The 17,968-nt window shown below is 37.4% G+C and overlaps 1 protein-coding gene across 3 annotated transcripts in view; it reads left to right on the top strand.

Moving 5' to 3' along the window:
* The window catches only part of TMEM117 (transmembrane protein 117), a 660,208-nt gene that overhangs the window by 320,684 nt on the left and 321,556 nt on the right, over positions 1-17,968 (top strand). For all 3 annotated transcript variants that reach the window (XM_088836963.1, XM_055394056.2, XM_055394055.2), the window contains one exon: positions 5,537-5,636. In XM_088836963.1, coding sequence (XP_088693089.1) covers positions 5,559-5,636 — 78 coding nt within the window. In that variant the 5' untranslated portion in view covers positions 5,537-5,558. The remainder of the gene's footprint in view (positions 1-5,536; positions 5,637-17,968) is intronic.

Raw genomic sequence — 17,968 nt, 5'->3', positions numbered from 1 at the left:
ATCCACTTACGTATAAGTAATAGAATGAAGTAAGCTGGAGCCTTTGTTGCTTGTGCTCAAGACTCTCACCTGTAGGGCCAATTCTTTATATTACCTTTTTATTGACTAGTTAGTCCATGTTAGAGTCTGTTTATGGCCATTTAGTGCTTTAGTTTCATTAGGTGCAGTAAGCTTAGTTGCTCATGTTTTGAGGTTACGATGATTATGAGCCTTTCCAAGATTCTGTTGACATTTCCACATTTATGTTATGGATTTGACAGTTAAACTTGAAATCTCAAGGAAAGGGGAATGAAGTTGTAGCCTAAAAAGAAATTCTTTTAGAATTTTTAGAGAAAATATCAATGATAAATGTTTACCTGCAAGGCTGATAGGAGTGCAGGCATTTTTAGATCTATGCACGGAGAAGGCAATGGCAAGCCACTCCAGAACTCTTGCCTAGAAAATCCCATGGACAGAGGAGCCTGGTGGGCTACAGTCCATGGGGTCGCTACTAGTCGGACATGACTGAGCGACTTCACTTTCACTTTTCACTTTCATGCATTGGAGAAGGAAATGGCAACCCACTCCAGTGTTCTTGCCTGGAGAATCCCAGGGACGGGGAAGCCTGGTGGACTGCTGTCTATGGGGTCGCACAGAGTCGGACACGACTGAAGCGACTTAGCAGCAGCAACGGATAATCAGTTAAAGCACAAAGCAAAACAAAGATACATGAATAGTTGAAATAATTAGCTAAAACTGAACAAAACCGAAACTGTTTAACAGTGGCCCCTAGCAAAATTTAATTTTGAATCAGTATCCAAAAACTCTTGAGTGTATAAGCTCCATAACTTCACTTTTCCAGAGTCCAATGTGATATTCAAACTGGCCAGAATTGCTAATATAAATATATGCACACTGTGTCCTTTACAGCCTGCATAGGAAATACTGTAAAATGTTAATGGATATGCAAATCAGTGAACTCGTGGTTGAAGGTTTTTATGGCAGGTCTGCCTATTTGTAATTCTTCTTTACATTTGTCCAGAGCAGCAAAATTTAGAATAACTGCTAAATTTCTTGATACAGTATATTCTTTTTAAAAAAGAAGCTTCTTTCATGGCTCAGTGGTAAAGAAGCTGCCTGCAATGCAGGAGACACAGGAGATGCAGGTTCAGTCCCTGGCCAGGAAGATCCCCTGGAGAAGAAGTGGCAATTCACTCCAGTATTCTTGCCTAGGAAATCCCATGGACAGAGGAACCTGGAGATTTTTAAAATTTTGTATCAGGCATTAGCTGATTTATAGTATTGTTAGTTTCAGGAGTACAGCAAAGTGATTCAGTTATACATACATCATTTCCTTTTCAAATTATTTTTCTATTTAGGTTATTATAGATTGTTGAGCAGAATCCCCTGTGCTGTACAGTAGGTCCTTGTTTACCTGGTTTAGATATAGTAGTGTGTATATGTCAGTTCTAAATTCCCGATTTATCCCTCCCTCTCTGCCTTTTATCCTTGGTAACCATAAGTTTGTTTTTACATGTGTGACTCTACTTCTGTTTTGTAAATCAGTTCATTTGTATCAGTTTTTCTTTTCGATTCTAAGCCATATCCTATGATATTTGTCTTTCTTTGTCTGACTTTACTTAACGTAATAACCTCCAGGTCCATCCATGTTGCTGCAAATGACATTATTTCATTCTTTTTAATGACTGAGTAGTATTCTACTGTGTAATATGTACCACATCATTTTTATCCATTCATTTGCCAATGGACATTTAGGTTGCTTCCATATCTTGGCTATTGTCAACAGCACTGCAATGAATATTGGGGTGCACATATCCTTTCAAACCATGTTTTTCTCCAGCTATATGCCTAGGAGTGGGATTGCTACATTATATGGTAACTATATTTTTAGCCTTTTAAGGAAACTCCATATCATTCTCCATAGTGGCTGTACCAATTTACAGTCCCACCGAAGTGTAGGAGGATTTTTTCCCATACTCTCTTTATCATTTATTGTTTGTAGACTTTTTGATGATGGCCATACTGACTGGTATGAGATGATATCTCGAGGTAATTTTGAGTTTTACTTCTCTAATATTATGATTAGCAATGATGAGCATCTTTTCTTGTGCCTGTTTGTCATTTGTATGTCTTTTTTGGAGAAATGTCTAGAATAACTAATACATTTTAAATATGACTCTTCACTTTTAAATATATTAATTTATTCTTAATTAAATTCTCTATGCTATGTCCTCTGCTTTATCATGGCATCCAATACTCACCATGTGCCCACAGCCACAGAGGAGGGACATCCTCCTCTTTTGTGCTGATGTATCTTTCTACATGAATATAGGATAGTTATTCTGCCCTCACGGAGATACAAATGTAGTTGGAGAAGTGACATGTAACAGTTCTTCATGTCAATCTTATTTTATTGCTATTTCTAGGATTTAGTATATATAGGTTTACCTGTGTAATATATCAATAAATATGAATAACTTGGGTCACTTTGTTAATTCATAAATTAAGCAGATGTTTACTGGTTACTTACCACTTGTAGGCAGTGCTCTAGGCTCTGGGGTATCAACAGTGGAAAGAACAGATAAAAAATGACTTGCAGTCCTCCTGTAACTTATGGAATAGTTTTAGCTATTGTTTACTCTCTTGGCTTTCAGGATCTTGATAGGATCTTGTTTCTTGACATCCTAGTAACTTTTGATTGAATGATGAATTTTATAAATAAAAATAAATGATATTTTATTCTTCCTGAAAAGGTTCACTTTTTCCTCTGTAAAGTACAAAGAATAGAAGCTGATCACCTTAATTCAGTCATGAAATGGACTGGATAAGGGTTGATTTGCAATTTCAACAAGGACCCATACATCACAGGTTTTCTTTAGTCTTCTGTACCCTTGTATATCCTGGGCCATTCTCTCAGAATTTTCTCAACTATAATAGTTTCCTCAGCATGAAGTAGCCAGACCTCTGCTGTACTTTACAGAGATTTTCTCCCATCCAAGTCCTAACCAGGCCCAACCCTGCTTAACTTCTGAGATCTGACAAGATGGGGTGGGTTCAGGATGGTATGGCCGTGGACTATAAAGACTTTCTGCTTAGTCTCTCAGCTTTCCTTGTGCACAAGTTCATAATTTGGCAAAAGTCTTGAAAGGAAAACTGGCTGAGTATCTTACTCTCTTCTGAGCATCTCCTTTCTCACAAGAATCTTGGCTCCTTAAATTTCAAACATTGCCTCTTTAACCTACTGAGACTGTTCTCTGCCCAGGCAAAATCCAGGTTCTCGTCTTCTTGCCTTGCATGTGGAATCAGCTAATGTCCCCAGAGAAACTACAGTTAACTTTCCCATAATGCTCGCCAATCTGGTATCTTGGTTTTTCTTCTCTTCATTGCTTCATCAGCTCGTAGATGACTTTAAGCAGATTTGGGGAGTTATTTTTATATTTTGTTTAGTTTGTTTAGGGTTTTTTGGCTGGATCATTGGTCTGTTGCATGCTTACTATCTCATCCTTGTTTTCAGATACTGAAACAGAAGAATCATGCCTTCTCTTACATACATCTATACAACCACAAAGAATGTAGCCAGGAATTTCTATCCTAGCCCAATGTATTCTGGAATTAATTGGCAGAGTGAACAGGTAGAGATGTAACACTGAACAAAATCTTCAAAGTAGGTGTCATTGAAAAAGCTGGACAATTAACAGAGCTACTATTTTATAGTACCCTGAGCCCAGTGACCAAGAGCTGTTTAGGTGGGTGAGCTCAGGATAAGTGGGAATCCAAGACCTGACGGTAGCTCTAGGGAGCTGTAGTTTCTGAATGCTTCTGTTGGCTTCTTCTTATGAATTATCCCCACAGGAAGTAATCCTTGATTGTCATTGTCGTATTAAAATACTGGGGAACAGAGATATTCTTTGTGCTTTTTATATCTCTATTAACAGTTGTAGGAAGAAGGGATAGCACAGTAGTTAAGTGCGTGGATTTGGGAGTCAATCAAATTTATATTCAAATCTTGTCCATTTATTGGATGCTCAAACTTGAGAAAGTTGCAGGAACTCTCTAAAGCCTTAATTCCATATCTGTGAAATGGCAATAACAATGCATTTCATTGTTCTGATATGAAAGTTGATGGGGACTGTGTTTCTAAAATGCTAATAACAATCTCTAGCACATTGATAGCATGCAGTTTTCGGTAGCTAAATATATATATATATTTTTGGCTATTATGGAAACACATTGAATAAGACCCAGAATTTTGAGATGAGACCTTAAGATATTTACATAGCCCCTCCAAAGTAAGTAGATGAAGCCCATGGGAAAAGAGTTGTTAAGAATTTATAAGTTTGTTTTTGTTGTTAAAATACTATTTAAATATCTATGTATTTAAATATCAGATTAAAAAACTATCTGAAATAACTCTAGAAAAAAATAACTGAATTGGAAGCAGTTTAACTCTCAGTAACTTCAAAAATGTGCTTCTGCATAGTTTCAGTAGATAACTAACAAACATTTATCTACTGCATATTGTTTTAAAGTTAATCTAAGAAGAATTATGTTCAATGGGTACTCTAAATTGTATAGGTATTATCATGTTTAAGAAAAGGAACAAAATTTAAAGTAAAAGAAAACTGAGTAAAAAAGAAATACTTAGAATTAAAAAATATGTACAGAGAAATTTGGTTCCTAGGTACCATTCATTAGTTAGGTGGTATTGATTGGGCAGGGTAAGTGGTATTTTTGAATCCCAGTTTTCTTAGTGAAATTACAAATGGGAAAAATGATAGTTAGGATTTTCTTGACTATCAAACGAGAAAATGAAAATGCTTAATAAGCAATAAGCATGATCTTTTTACCTGTTTTTAATAGTCGGGTGTACCTTTGAACGTTTCTTTGAGCTGTGAGGAATATAAACTTGTGTTTAATAGCAAGCAAACAATAACTAGCTACGCCAAAAGAGTGATGAAGTGGAATCTGGCCATTGCTATTAAATAATAATTTAAGTCACATGTATTTGAGTAAAATTTTACATTGCTTCCCTATGTGAAAATTTTTCTCGAATCTTGACTTTCTTCTGAATATTATTCAGATATGACTTTATACTTAAAACTTACTCCCAGCATCTTTTCAATAGTTCTGACTTTGAGAAGACAGAACTGGAGGAAAGTGAGCTTTTTTCTTCCTTTCTAATTTCTCTAATTCAGGAATTGTTCTGCTCTCCTCATACTTGAGTAAGCATGGAATGATGCCTTTGCTGAGTATTTCTGTTTGATTTTCCAAAAGCTGTTGTCAGTCCTACAGCTCAAAAATGAAAGGCACATGGTAATTGGTGTAGCCACAGTCAGTTTTCAAATCTAATTGGAACTGACCCAGACACTCTCAGAGCTCCTCCTAGCCTTTCAGATTTATAAGCACATCTGGTGAGACAAAAGCAAGAAAGTTTGTTAAAAGGGGGAAAATTCCCTTTTGAGTGTTGCTGAACCAGAAAGCTTTGACTGTATGGTTCTCTGAGTCTGGACAATGTCTTGTGTGTTTGTTTCCACAGAGCTTATATCATTACAGACTATATGGGCATCCGAAATGAAAGTTTCATGAAATTAGCTGCAGTAGGGACCTGGATGGGGGACTTTGTCACAGCTTGGATGGTAAGAAATTTTAACTTCACCCATTTCAAATGTCAGATGGAAGACATGCTAATAATGTTATATACACTATTTTTCTTTTTTAAACAATAGCCTCATGAATTACTTTATTTCATGTTATATTTCAAATAACATTCCAAAGTGAAAAAAGAAGGATCTTGTTTTCATGGTTAGCATTATTGCATTTGTGCAAAGCCCTCAAACATGAGAAAGTCTTATTTATTTCACCAAATTTAAACAGTCATTTCAGTAACAGACTTGTTAGATAATCCAAGTCCAGTTATCCCTAATTTTCCAAGCAGTTAGTCACTGGAAATGCTGAGCTCTAATTGTTGGTCTGCCTGTCAGCCCAGCGCCTTTTTGACATAGCAGTGCTGTTTATTTTGTTACATCATTCCTGTCCTCCCAAGGGTTAAAGATACAGTTTTATTTTCTCAACTAATGTGAATTGGATTTTATTCGGTACACACTATTTTTCATGGTTTAGGACAGAAGTTACCTCTCTTGAAAGGGGAACAAATTCATGAGAAAGACAAATCTAGAGATTATATGCAATATCTGTTTACCTCGGGAAAAAACATCAATACGATTATAATACTAATGATGACTGTCTACTGAAATGTATTTATATATAAAGTACATATATGTGTGTATATGTATAGACATGTATGTGTGTGTGTATATATATATATATATATGCATGTATGTGGGACATACACATTCATCAAAATAATGGAAATCTCTTCTGAGAAATTTTAAATAATTTTATAAGGATTGTTTGTTTTTGACATGTACACTTTTAAGGTAAGAAATACTGTTTGGGCTGTCTGATAAGACATATGAAGTATCTTTAAGGACTTTAAAAATAGATTTCTGCATTTCTTTTCCCCATTGACCCTCTAACTCAATGATAACTAAGGACTTCTGAGAGTTATTGCTTTAGTCTCTTTTGCGCCTTATCAGTCTTTGTGTCTGCAACCGTTAGACAAACCATGTTTCATGCTGGGCTCATCTGCCAGGAGAGTAATTTCTGTATTTAACCACTGAGTTAATTAAAGACACTACGTAGCTTAAAGGCTCTGGGTCCTATAAGTTTACAAGAGAGTCTCAGAATGCAGAGCGTTGTTGTTATTGTTTAGTCACTAAGTCTTGTCTGACTCTTTGCGACTCCATGGACTGTAGCCCATCAGGCTTCTCTGTCCGTGGAATTCTCCAGGCAAGAATACTGGAATGGGTTGCCACTTCCTTCTCCAAAGATCTTCCTGATCCAGGGGTCGAACCTGCATCTCCTGCTTGACAGGCGGACTCTTTACCACTGAGCCACCTGGGCTTATAAAAATGGAACACTTTAGCATTCACTGACACCTTTTGTAAGTGTAGTTAATCCTAATTAACTTTATTCAAATTCATTCACTTAAGAATGAGAGGACCTACCAAAAGAAACATCATGCCCAAATTAAGCACAACTTGGCGGGGACATGCCTTATAGACGTGTTCCTGATACTGCAGGGAGATTGTTTCAACTGTTGCTGCCGTTTCTGTTAACAGCTTTGTTTCTTACCTGAAACAGGTGTTTTCAGGGTACAGGAACCAGTTATTTCTTAATAGCTACTACTGTCATCATTTTGCAAGTGACCATAAAAGTATCAGGTGACCATAAAAGAGTTTGCCTAGCCTGTTTTTGAACTTCCACCCTCCTCTATTTAATTTTAGAATGTTATCAGAACCCATTACCAGATGCTTTCCATTTTATTAACTTTAAAATTGAAATTTGAAAATGTTATTTGTTTGTAATCACTAGAAATAGGAATGAGAATAAGCTAGACATTAAGACCAGGCAGCCTCATCTGTTTCCACTGGGAAAAACTGTTTAAAAGGAAAGATCAACTTTAAACTCATAATTTCCTTAAAATCTGAGGCAGTGCCTTTTGGAAAATTTTGCATTAATTGTGGATTATGATTTTGACTCATTTTCTGATGGCTACTTAATAAAATGCAAGAGAACTGGATCATTTCAGAAAGTTGGATTCTTTAATCTTGCCACCTATTGTTTGACTTTCCACAAATAATATACTATCCTTTGAGCCTTAGTTTGCACATGTCTTTAAAAGGATTAATAGTTCCTATTGGTGCTCCTGGTTTTTTTGTAAAGATTGAATGTGTGGTCCTGGGACCAGTCTTAAAATGCTAATGTGTAAGGGAGATATAAGTGCTTTATTGTTATTGTTCATGTTTTGAAATCCCCATCCTCTTGACTGGTCCCAGGCCCTTGAAATAATGCAAAGGAAGGTGACTGTTCCAAACTTTAGGCTTCGGAGACTTTCTATCCCTCCTATGAAGCTCTGGGAGCATAAAAATCCCACCTTATCTCAGACCTGGGGTCCAGGCACTTGAAATTTTCTACTTGCCCATGTTAGAGCAGACAAAAACAATATGGTCCATTTCCTTTTCACCTCTGCCTGACACCGACCCTTACCAAAGGCAGGAGAGAAGCAACAGGCTAACAAAACATAAGATCTGCTTTGAAGTTTGCAGGCTCAAGTCAGCCATTTGATACAGAAACTGTTTTCTTTTCCATGATGACACCATTATTTATTTGTGACCCAATTCCACCCAACTTCTCTTCAGACTTTCCCACAAAATAGTGTTTCCTAGGCCATATAGGCGGAGAAGGCAACGGCAAGCCACTCCAGTACTCTTGCCTAGAAAATCCCATGGACGGAGGAGCCTGGTAGGCTGCAGTCCATGCGGTCGCTACGAGTCAGACATGACTGAGAGACTTCACTTTCCCTTTTCACTTTCACACATTGGAGAAGGAAATGGCAACCCACTCCAGTGTTCTTGCCTGGAGAATCCCAGGGACGGGGGAGCCTGATGGGCTGCCGTCTATGGGGTCACACAGAGTCGGACACGACTGAAGTGACTTAGCAGCAGCAGCAGCAGCAGCAGGCCATATAGGGGTTTCCCAGGTGTATAGTGGTAAAGAATCTACCAGCAATGCAGGAGATGTAGCTTTGATCTCTGGGTCAGGAAGATCCCCTGGAGAAGGAAATGGCTACCTATTCCAGTATTTTGCCTGGAAAATTCCATGGACAAAGGAATCTGGCAGTCTGCAGTCCATGGGGTCACAAAGAGTCGGACACAACTGAGCTACTGAGCACACACACACACATATACAGGATATATATATAGCTCTGCCCGTATTTACTGGTTATGTTATTTTTATAATTAAGTTATTTTTCTTTCGAACCATAAGGTCGGGTGCAGTGTCTGGGCAGCACTGAGAGGCAAGTGCAGGTTATGGCTTTGACCAAAGACCTTTAACCCTTCCTGATTGGATTTCTACAACGCAGTCTTCTGCCCCACTCTTGTGGTTTAAGGGAATACCAATAATTCCACAGTTCAATCTGCAGTCTTTCTCTCCATCATCCGGATTATCTTCAGAGTTTCCCTTAAATTTAGTACTTTAATTTCTTCTATTTCTACTAGCTAACCTTATAACTTTTTGCCTTTTCCTGTACTGTAGATTAAGACTGGGTTGAGAGTCAAGAAAACTGTGTTACAGGTTTGAGACCTTCTAGGGCTCTCATCTCTTTCTTTCTGTAAACCGAGGAAGAATCAAATCCCTTTCTGCTTATGTTATCTGAAAAACTGACCTTTCCCCATTAGTCACAGGGACAGAGATGAAAAAAAAAAGTTTTCTCCTGATTTGAAAGTTCAGTCGCACAGAGAGGATTCCCAGAGCACATAATTTCTATTCCCATTTCTATTCACTGACTAGGCAGTACGTTTCCATATAAATATTTATATGTCTACATATGTGTGCATTGATAACATTTAAAAAATAATAGTTTTCCTCATGAGAGGAGCCTAGGGAAGCTTTGACCTTCATTTGTCCAAAGAATTCTCATCATGAAATGAATATCAATGATGAAGGTGACTTGTGGAAAAGCAAGTGATTATTTACATTTCCAATAAAGTATGCCTTTCAATATATTTTAAAAATAGAGAATTTTTCTCCAGTGGAAATAATTCAGAAGTTTCCCTTGGTTTTAAAAGGCACATCAGAACTGATGTAATCCACAGGTGAGGCCAATATAAGCCAATCCAGAAAAAATCTTTGGCCCTCACACTACTGAGTGTCAGGCTCTGCTCGGTTCAATTCCCTGGCAGTCCTGGTTCTTCTGGACTCTGTGGTATGCCTTGGGCAGAGGGCGATGTGTCAGGGTTAAAGTTGCTATATTTTTTTAAAATAGATTTTTTTAAAAATTAGGATAAAAGAAATATATAAAATGACCAGTTATTTAATTCCACATTGAGCTTGCCCTTTATGTTAACAGTTGCAGAGACAAAAAAGCAAAAACACAGGTGTCTTCTGTGACACCATGGCCATGTATCCCATATTTGCCCACACTCTGTGCCATGAAGCAAGGAGCTGAGGAGGGTCGGACAGTCCCACGGCACATGGCTTCAGCTTGACCACCTCCCCCTTTGAAAGACAGAGATCACAGCTCTGCTGAGGTATAAAGTGACAGGGGATTTTGAAGACACGGTGATGGCACCTGCTTCTGTCCCTCACCAGAAGAAAAATTACTTCCTGTCTATCTATACCTAAATCATCATCCTTTTCCTCAACCCCTGATTCCTCCTGCTCTGGTGACTTTCTTTTACAGCAGTAGGTGGTACATGGCTCGTGATAGTGACAGGGACATCACGTTCTAGCTTTGAAGTTCATGGCTGTGGGTGCTTGCGTGTGTGCTAAGTCGCTTCAGTCATGTCCGGCTCTTTGTGACCATGTGGACTATAGCCCTCCAGGCTCCTCTGTCTGTGGGATTTCCCAGGCAAGAATACTGCAGTGGATTGCCATTTCTTTCTCCAGGGGATCTTCCCGACCCAGGGATCGAACGCAAATCTCTTTCGTTTCCTACACTGACAGATAGGATTTTACCACTAGTAGAGAGGCGAAGAAGGATAAAAATAAAGTGAAGACAGTTCTGAGGGTAAACACTAAAGTCATGATAAAGCACCCTACATCATAAAACACATACTGTGTACACAGGCATTAAAAAAGGTGCTCAAGAAATATTTATTGTGGGAATAAATAGATATATTGTAAGAACACATAGCAGTAACTTTTTCATCTTCTTTTCTTGTTCAGTTTTGTCACTTTGTGTTATAAAATGGGCATTCTAAAGTACTGTAAAGGTGGAGGGATGAGAGCTATACTGTTTGGGGCACTTTCATATACTAGCTCCCTTCCTGCCTTCTGACAATAAGGCTGTGCACCTCCTCCTGCTGAGCCTGTTTCCATAATCAGGAGGACATGAGGTAGGAAACACCCTTGAATGGAAGTAATCCATTGTCTTTAAAATTTTTTATTAGAGCGTAGTTGATTTACAAGATTGTCGTAGCTATAGGTGTACAGCAAAGTGCATGTTATACATATATCACTCATTTTTTTAAACTCTATTTCCATATAGGCCATTATCTGTCTTACATATAGTAGTCTGTATATGTCAACCCCAATCTCCCATTTTCCACCTGCCCCCACCCCGCCCCTTACCCCCTTGGTTTGTTTTCTACATCTGTAGCTCTATTTCTGTTTTATAGATAAGTGAATTTGTATCTTTTTTAGATTCCACATATAAGCGATGTCATCAAATTTGTCTTTCTGTGACTCACTTCACTCAGTATGACTATATATATATACACACATATATATGTATATATATATTCTAAGATTATTTTCCATTATAAGTTATTACAAGATATTAATTGTAATTCATTGTGCTATATAGTAGGTCCTTGTTGGCTATCTCTTTTATAGAGTATGTGCTTAGTCGATCAGTTGTGTGCAGCCCTATGAGGATCCTCTGTCTGTGAAATTTTCCAGGCAAGAATCCTGGAGTCAGTTGCCATTTCCTCCTCCAGTGGATCTTACCAACCCAGGGATTGAACCAGCATCACTTAGGTTTCCTGCATTAGCAAATGGGTTCTTTTCCACTAGCACCGCCTGGGAAGCCCCCAGTAGAAGTATGTTAATCCCAAACTCTTCGATTATCCCTCACCCTTTGGTAACTATAAGTTTGTTTTCCATGTCTTTGAGTCTCTCTGTTTTGTAAATAAGTTCAAGTGTATCATTCTCCTGAATGGTGATGTAACCTTTTATACAATACACAGTCTTTGGCAATATAAAGACTGAGCTTCTCAGATCCCACCAGAAGGTTTCTTGAGTGGTCATTATTACTTTCAGGGGCATAGTTCTGCTCCTGGGGGCAATGGAAGAAAACTAGGTTGAGATAAATCCCTTCAACCACTTAAGCAGAGAGTTTTTAACTGTACTATATAAGACAGAAAATTGGTTAAACTTCAGTGGACAGAGGCAGAAATAATTAAAGAATGGTATATACTTGAAAATAATTTATACTTTTGGATTAGTATTTATTTACAAATCTAGAACAGAATAGAGATGAGAAATATCTTTGCAGCATTCAAGAGTAAACTATTCTTTCTAGCTTAAACATAGAAAATATGAAATAAATTTTGTAATTATGAATACATACCTGAAACTTCGTGAGTTTTTCTATTGTCCCATGTTTATTGCATGCTTACTAAGGAAAGGGTGTGATTATTTATACTATTTTCATTTCGCCAAATTAGTCATAGTTTATTTAGTTCAAATTTTTCTGTTATATACACATCATTATTTTGAGGACTGTTCTGCAAATGCTAAGTGTGTCAGTGAATACTAACCTAGAATCTAACCAACATCACATCTAGCTTGTTATCCTTTTTGAAATTGAGTTTATTAATTCGTACTGTGATCAATGCCAGTTTTCTAATTATTTCTTTACACTGATATTTTAAAATGACAGAATAAAGAGTATAATTGAATTGATTTAATATCTAAAATTCAGTTCAGTTCAGTTCAGTTGCTCAGTCGTGTCCGACTCTCCGTGACCCCATGAATCACAGCACGCCAGGCCTCCCTGTCCATCACTAACTCCCGGAGTTCACTCAAACTCATGTCCACAGAGTTGGTGATGCCATCTAGCCATCTCATTCTCCGTCGTCCCCTTCTCCTCCCACCCCCAACCTTTCCCAGCATCAGAGTCTTTTCCAGTGAGTCAACTCGTCGCATTAGGTGGCCAAAGTATTGCAGTTTCAGCTTTAGCATCAGTCCCTCCAATGAACATCCAGGATTGATCTCCTTTAGAATGGACTGGTTGGATCTCCTTGCAGTATAAGGGACTCTCAAGAGTCTTCTCCAACACCACAGTTCAAAAGCATCGATTCTTCGGTGATCAGCTTTCTTCACAGTCCAACTCTCATATCCATACATGACCACGGGAAAAACCATTGCCTTGACTAGACAGACCTTGGTTGGCAAAGTGATGTCTCTGCTTTTTAATATACTATCAAGGTTGGTCATAACTTTCCTTCCAAGGAACAAGCGTCTTTTAATTTCATGGCTGCAATCAGCATCTGCAGTGATTTTGGAGCCCAAAAAAATAAAGTCTAAGTAGCATTAATAGCTTTACTGAACTTCATAATAAAAGAATTTAAACTGTGAAACATTGAATAGAAGGACCATAGTCCGCAAACTCATTGAACAAGTATGTATGAAAACTGAAAGGAAAAATCAGAAACCTGCATGCAGATTTAGAAGCAGCGGCATTGGACATGGAAAAACGGACTGGTTCAAGATTGGGAAAGGACTATGTCAAGGCTGTATATTTTCACCTTGGTTATTTAACTTATATGCAAAATTCTGGGCTTGATGAATCACAAGCTCGAATCAAGATTGTGGAGAGAAATATCAACAACCTCAGATATGCAAATGATACCACTCTAATGATAGAAAGTGGAGAGGAACCAAAGAGCCTCTTAATGAGGGCTAAAGAGTGAAAAAGCTGGCTTAAAACTCAGCACTCAAAAAAACTAATGGACTGGCATCCAGTCCCATCACTTCATGGCAAATAGATGGAGAAAAATGTAAACGGTGGCAGATTTTATTTTCTTGGGCTCCAAAATCACTGTGGATGGTAACTGCAGTCATGAAATTAAGACACTTGCTCCTTGGGAGAAAACCTATGACAAACCTAGACAGTGTATTAAAAAGTACAGACATCACTTTTTTGACAAAGATCTGTATAGTGAAAGCTATGGTTTTTCCAGTAGACATGTACACATTTGAGAGTTGAACCGTAAAGAAGGCTGAGTACCAAAGAACTGATGCTTTGAATTGTAGTGCTGGAGAAGACTCTTGAGAGTCCCTTGGACTGCAAGGAGATCAAACCAGTCAATCCTAAAGGAAATCAGCCCTGAATATTCATTGGAAGGACTGATGCTAAAGCTGATGCTCCAGTACTTTGGCCACCTCATGGGAAGAACTGACTCACTGGTAAAGACCCTGATGCTGTGGAAGACTGAGGGCAGGAGAAGAAGGGTGTGACAGAGGATGAGATGGTTGAATGGCACAACTGACTCATTGGAGACTTATAGCAGAGACGATGGATATGAATTTGAGCAAACTCCTGGAGATAGTGAAGGGCCGTGAAGGCTGGTGTGCTGTAGTCCGTGGGGTTGCAGAAAGTCGGACATAGCTTAGTGACTGAACAGCTGTTAAAGCTGGACCCAGGAGCCCAGCATTATGCTGAGATTTTTCTCCTTTGCTCTCTCTGCCTGTTCATTGAGGCTATTTCATGACTGTCATCTACTCCATGCTTGGTAAATTTACATTGCTTTTCATTATTTTATACAGTGAAACTGGAAACTGGATCAATCCTTTAAATAAGTAATATGCTATCTTTCTATGAAGATTTTCTCTTAAGTGAGATACCACAGTAAAGGCTATGCCAGTGGATTTGGAAGCATGTTGAGGAAATGCTCTTCAGGGAAATCTGTCAGGAGATGAGAGAAGTAAGGCAGAGATGGGAAGGAGGTGAGCAAAGATGTGGTCATGGTCTCAGGTAGTCTGTCCTTGACTTGAACCACCGGGCAGGTTTTGTGTTCCTGGGGGTTGGAGTATACCAGTAGGTAAAGGGGACTTGGGTGGGACACACCATTGACTATAACACAAAAAACCCAGGAACATTATGCTGAATGGCACCCATAACTGTCAAAAAACACTGTCAGTTCATTTGATTATTTGATTGAAATGAGAAACCTAAGGGAGGAAATATTTTTTACATTTCCATTTTATTCTTTAGAAAATTTAGAGGGAACCAAATATGGTCATTTTGACCTTGCATATATAAATATTTTAATGTATCTATAAATATTTTAGCATTGTGTTCCATGTTCCTTCAAAATAATAAGTTCTTACTAAAAAATTAATAAGACTGGAGAGTCTAACCTCCTGTTTTCTGATAGCATCACAAATGGTGATCAAGAGTCTTTTACTTTTTAGGATTCTTGGATTTTTAAAGTACTAACAGAATGTGATGTAAAAAACAGGATTTCTGAGTAAAATAGATTGTAGTATAGAATATAGATATTTAAGAATAGAGGCACAAAGTCCGTCTCTGCTATAACTCTCCTAAGCTCAATATCTATCAGAAATTCCATAGTATGCTATACTATGTATGTAATTTATATTTACTTATTAAAAATTTATGGAATATATTATTCTAAGCATGTGAAAAGTACCAGGAAAGTGCATTGGATTGAGCTACATTAAGATGTGAAGGACACTATGGACATCTCTTACAGAGATTCACTCCCACTAGAGGCAGGAGATGCTCATGTTCATCTTTTCCATCCTAGCTTAGTTTCAGCATCTTTTCATTATACTATATTTCTATTACTTGGTTTGTACTTCCTCAAGGCAGGTGTCCTTTTTGTGTGCACATTTGTTGTGATTTTTCTAACTCAATATTCCACACCTTTTAGAGCACCATTTATCAATCATTTGCCTGAGATTTAAACAAAAGCTAGGAGACATTGATATTTTTTCCTCTGAAAGTCCATTATATAGTGAAATGAATGCTGGTTATTAATGTTAGCCCAGAACCCTCAAAAAAGAAGCTATGTGCTTCTTTATCTAGTAATTTCGAAAGAAGTTGGATTATTCCTCTTTTACATTTTTTTTTAGTTTAGTGCCTTTCCTGTGAGTCAAGCACTATTTTGTGTATGTGTGTATAAAATTTCAGTTACTTTTCAACGCTTTCAACCACTATACTATCCTCTCAAGTGAAATACTTTTCTTGAGGGTATTTAATCATAAACATTAACAAGACATGGACTATAGCTTTTGTTGGTTTGATACTTTTTTCTGCCAGTGTGTCAATAAAAATTGTTTAATTTTGTCATTAGTTGGGAGAGGGGAGTGTGTATCTTTTCAGGTACTAAGTGATAGTACATCACATCTCAGCCAAGCTAATACTTTTAAACTTTAGAACACTCAGACATTTTTCCTGTTCCCTTTTAACAAATATAGGTGTTTGAAACCATCTTATTTCTGAGACCAGAAGAAAGTAGAATAATAGTTTTATGTGTTCTTTTTAAGATGGATAATTCAGTTCCTGATTTTTTAAGTCCCAAGTGTTTTGTTTACATAAAATTATTATCCTTTAGCAGTTGTTTGCCCCAAGGATTTTTTGAGCAGTGAAGATTTTTTATATTCACAGTGTATGTTGCATTTGTAGTTAAATGTTCTATAAACATCAAAATGAAATTTATAGCAATGAAGTACTAGTACTTATGTTTCATTGCTTTTGTTTATAAAAGCTCGTACATCATATTCCAAGAGACTGAAGTAGTTGAGTAAGCAGAGGGAATATTTTGATAATGAATGATTAAGTAAAACCATGCTTGCCATATATTCTTCCCTGTTCTTATATATCTGAAATCTGACTGGGAAATAAAGAACTTCCTTTTGCTCTTTATCCCAGACCTAAGCTTGACTCCAGTATCCTTCACTAGACTACCAGTTGCTCAATGAAATACCTTATGTAGCTTCATGAACATGCTACTGCACAAGGAAAGGACTCAGCTGAGCATACAATACTATTGGAACTTATCAGTTAAGTATAACATAAATGACCTTTGACATTTATGAAGATATTAAATAGAACAGAAGATCAAGTTCACATCAGTTGTTCCTTTAACGCTAGATATCAGGGATCACAGAAAGAAAGTCAGGACACCACCCATACCAACTTAAAAATTCCAAATTATTCTTGACTACTTTGCCGAGAATATATTTGAGAAGTATTGCCTAAATGAGTCAAGTGGTTGAGATGAAATAGGAAACCTGGAGAGTAGCCTTTCGTTTTCATTGAAAAGAACAGCACCTCCCATAAAGATTTTAAAATACATCATGAAAAGGATACTGTGAACCTGTAGCTATTGAAGAAAAATGAAAGGTAATAATTTTCAAGATCTGAGTACTTTTTCCCTTTACTTATCATATAATTATCCTAATTTCTATTTGACATTTTCAATTCAAGTAGAGGTGACAAAATCAATGGAAGATTTTTGACAATCCAAGTGCAGATTCAAATAACCATAATGCATCTTATTTTGCTTCAATAAAGATTAGCAGAATGAATCAACTTTCTGTCTAACCATATGCTAGATATCGAAACTCATTTATTCATTAAATGAGTATTTATATAGTGACTTAGTACTTTACTATGACTGCATGTTCAGTTGCTTCAGTTGTGTTTGACTCTTTGCGACCCCGTAGACTATAGGCCACCAGGCTCTTCTGTTAATGGAATTCTCCAGGCAAGAATACTGGAAAGGGTTGCCATGCCCTCCTCCAGAGGATCTTCCTGACCCAGAGATTGAACCCACATCTCCTGTGTCTTCTGCATTACAGGTGGATTATTTACCCCGTGAGCCACCTGGGGAGCCCATACTTTACAACCTTATTATATAATGCTTTTGAGTATTAAAAGGGGACTTCCCTGGTGGCTCAGAGGGTAAAGCATCTGCCTACAATGTGGGAGACCCGTGTTCGATCCCTGGGTCAGGAAGATCCCCTGGAGAAGGAAATGGCAACCCACTCCAGTACTCTTGCCTGGAAAATCCCATGGACTGAGAAGTCTGGTGGGCTGCAGTCCATGGGGTCTCAAAGAGTCGGACACGACTGAGCGACTTCGCTTCACTTCAAGGATAATTAAAATTATAAAATTGTTGAAATATTTCTTTTACCAACAAATTGAATTTACTATTTTGGTAGAGATATAAAATGTCTTTTCAAAGACCATTTAAAAAATATTTTTTTCTAAAATATAAAAATAACATATATTCATGTATAATAAAGAAAATATATATTTTACAAATCTTTATTTTGATTATATGAACACTTAAAATACAGGCAGAAT

This window comes from Moschus berezovskii, chromosome 6 (genome assembly GCF_049115385.1).
Source record: "Moschus berezovskii isolate FMDL1 chromosome 6, NW_MosBer_1.0, whole genome shotgun sequence".
NCBI lineage: Eukaryota > Metazoa > Chordata > Mammalia > Artiodactyla > Moschidae > Moschus > Moschus berezovskii.
The sequence above is the reverse complement of the archived record's forward strand: the minus strand, read 5'-3'. Positions and strand labels throughout refer to the sequence as shown.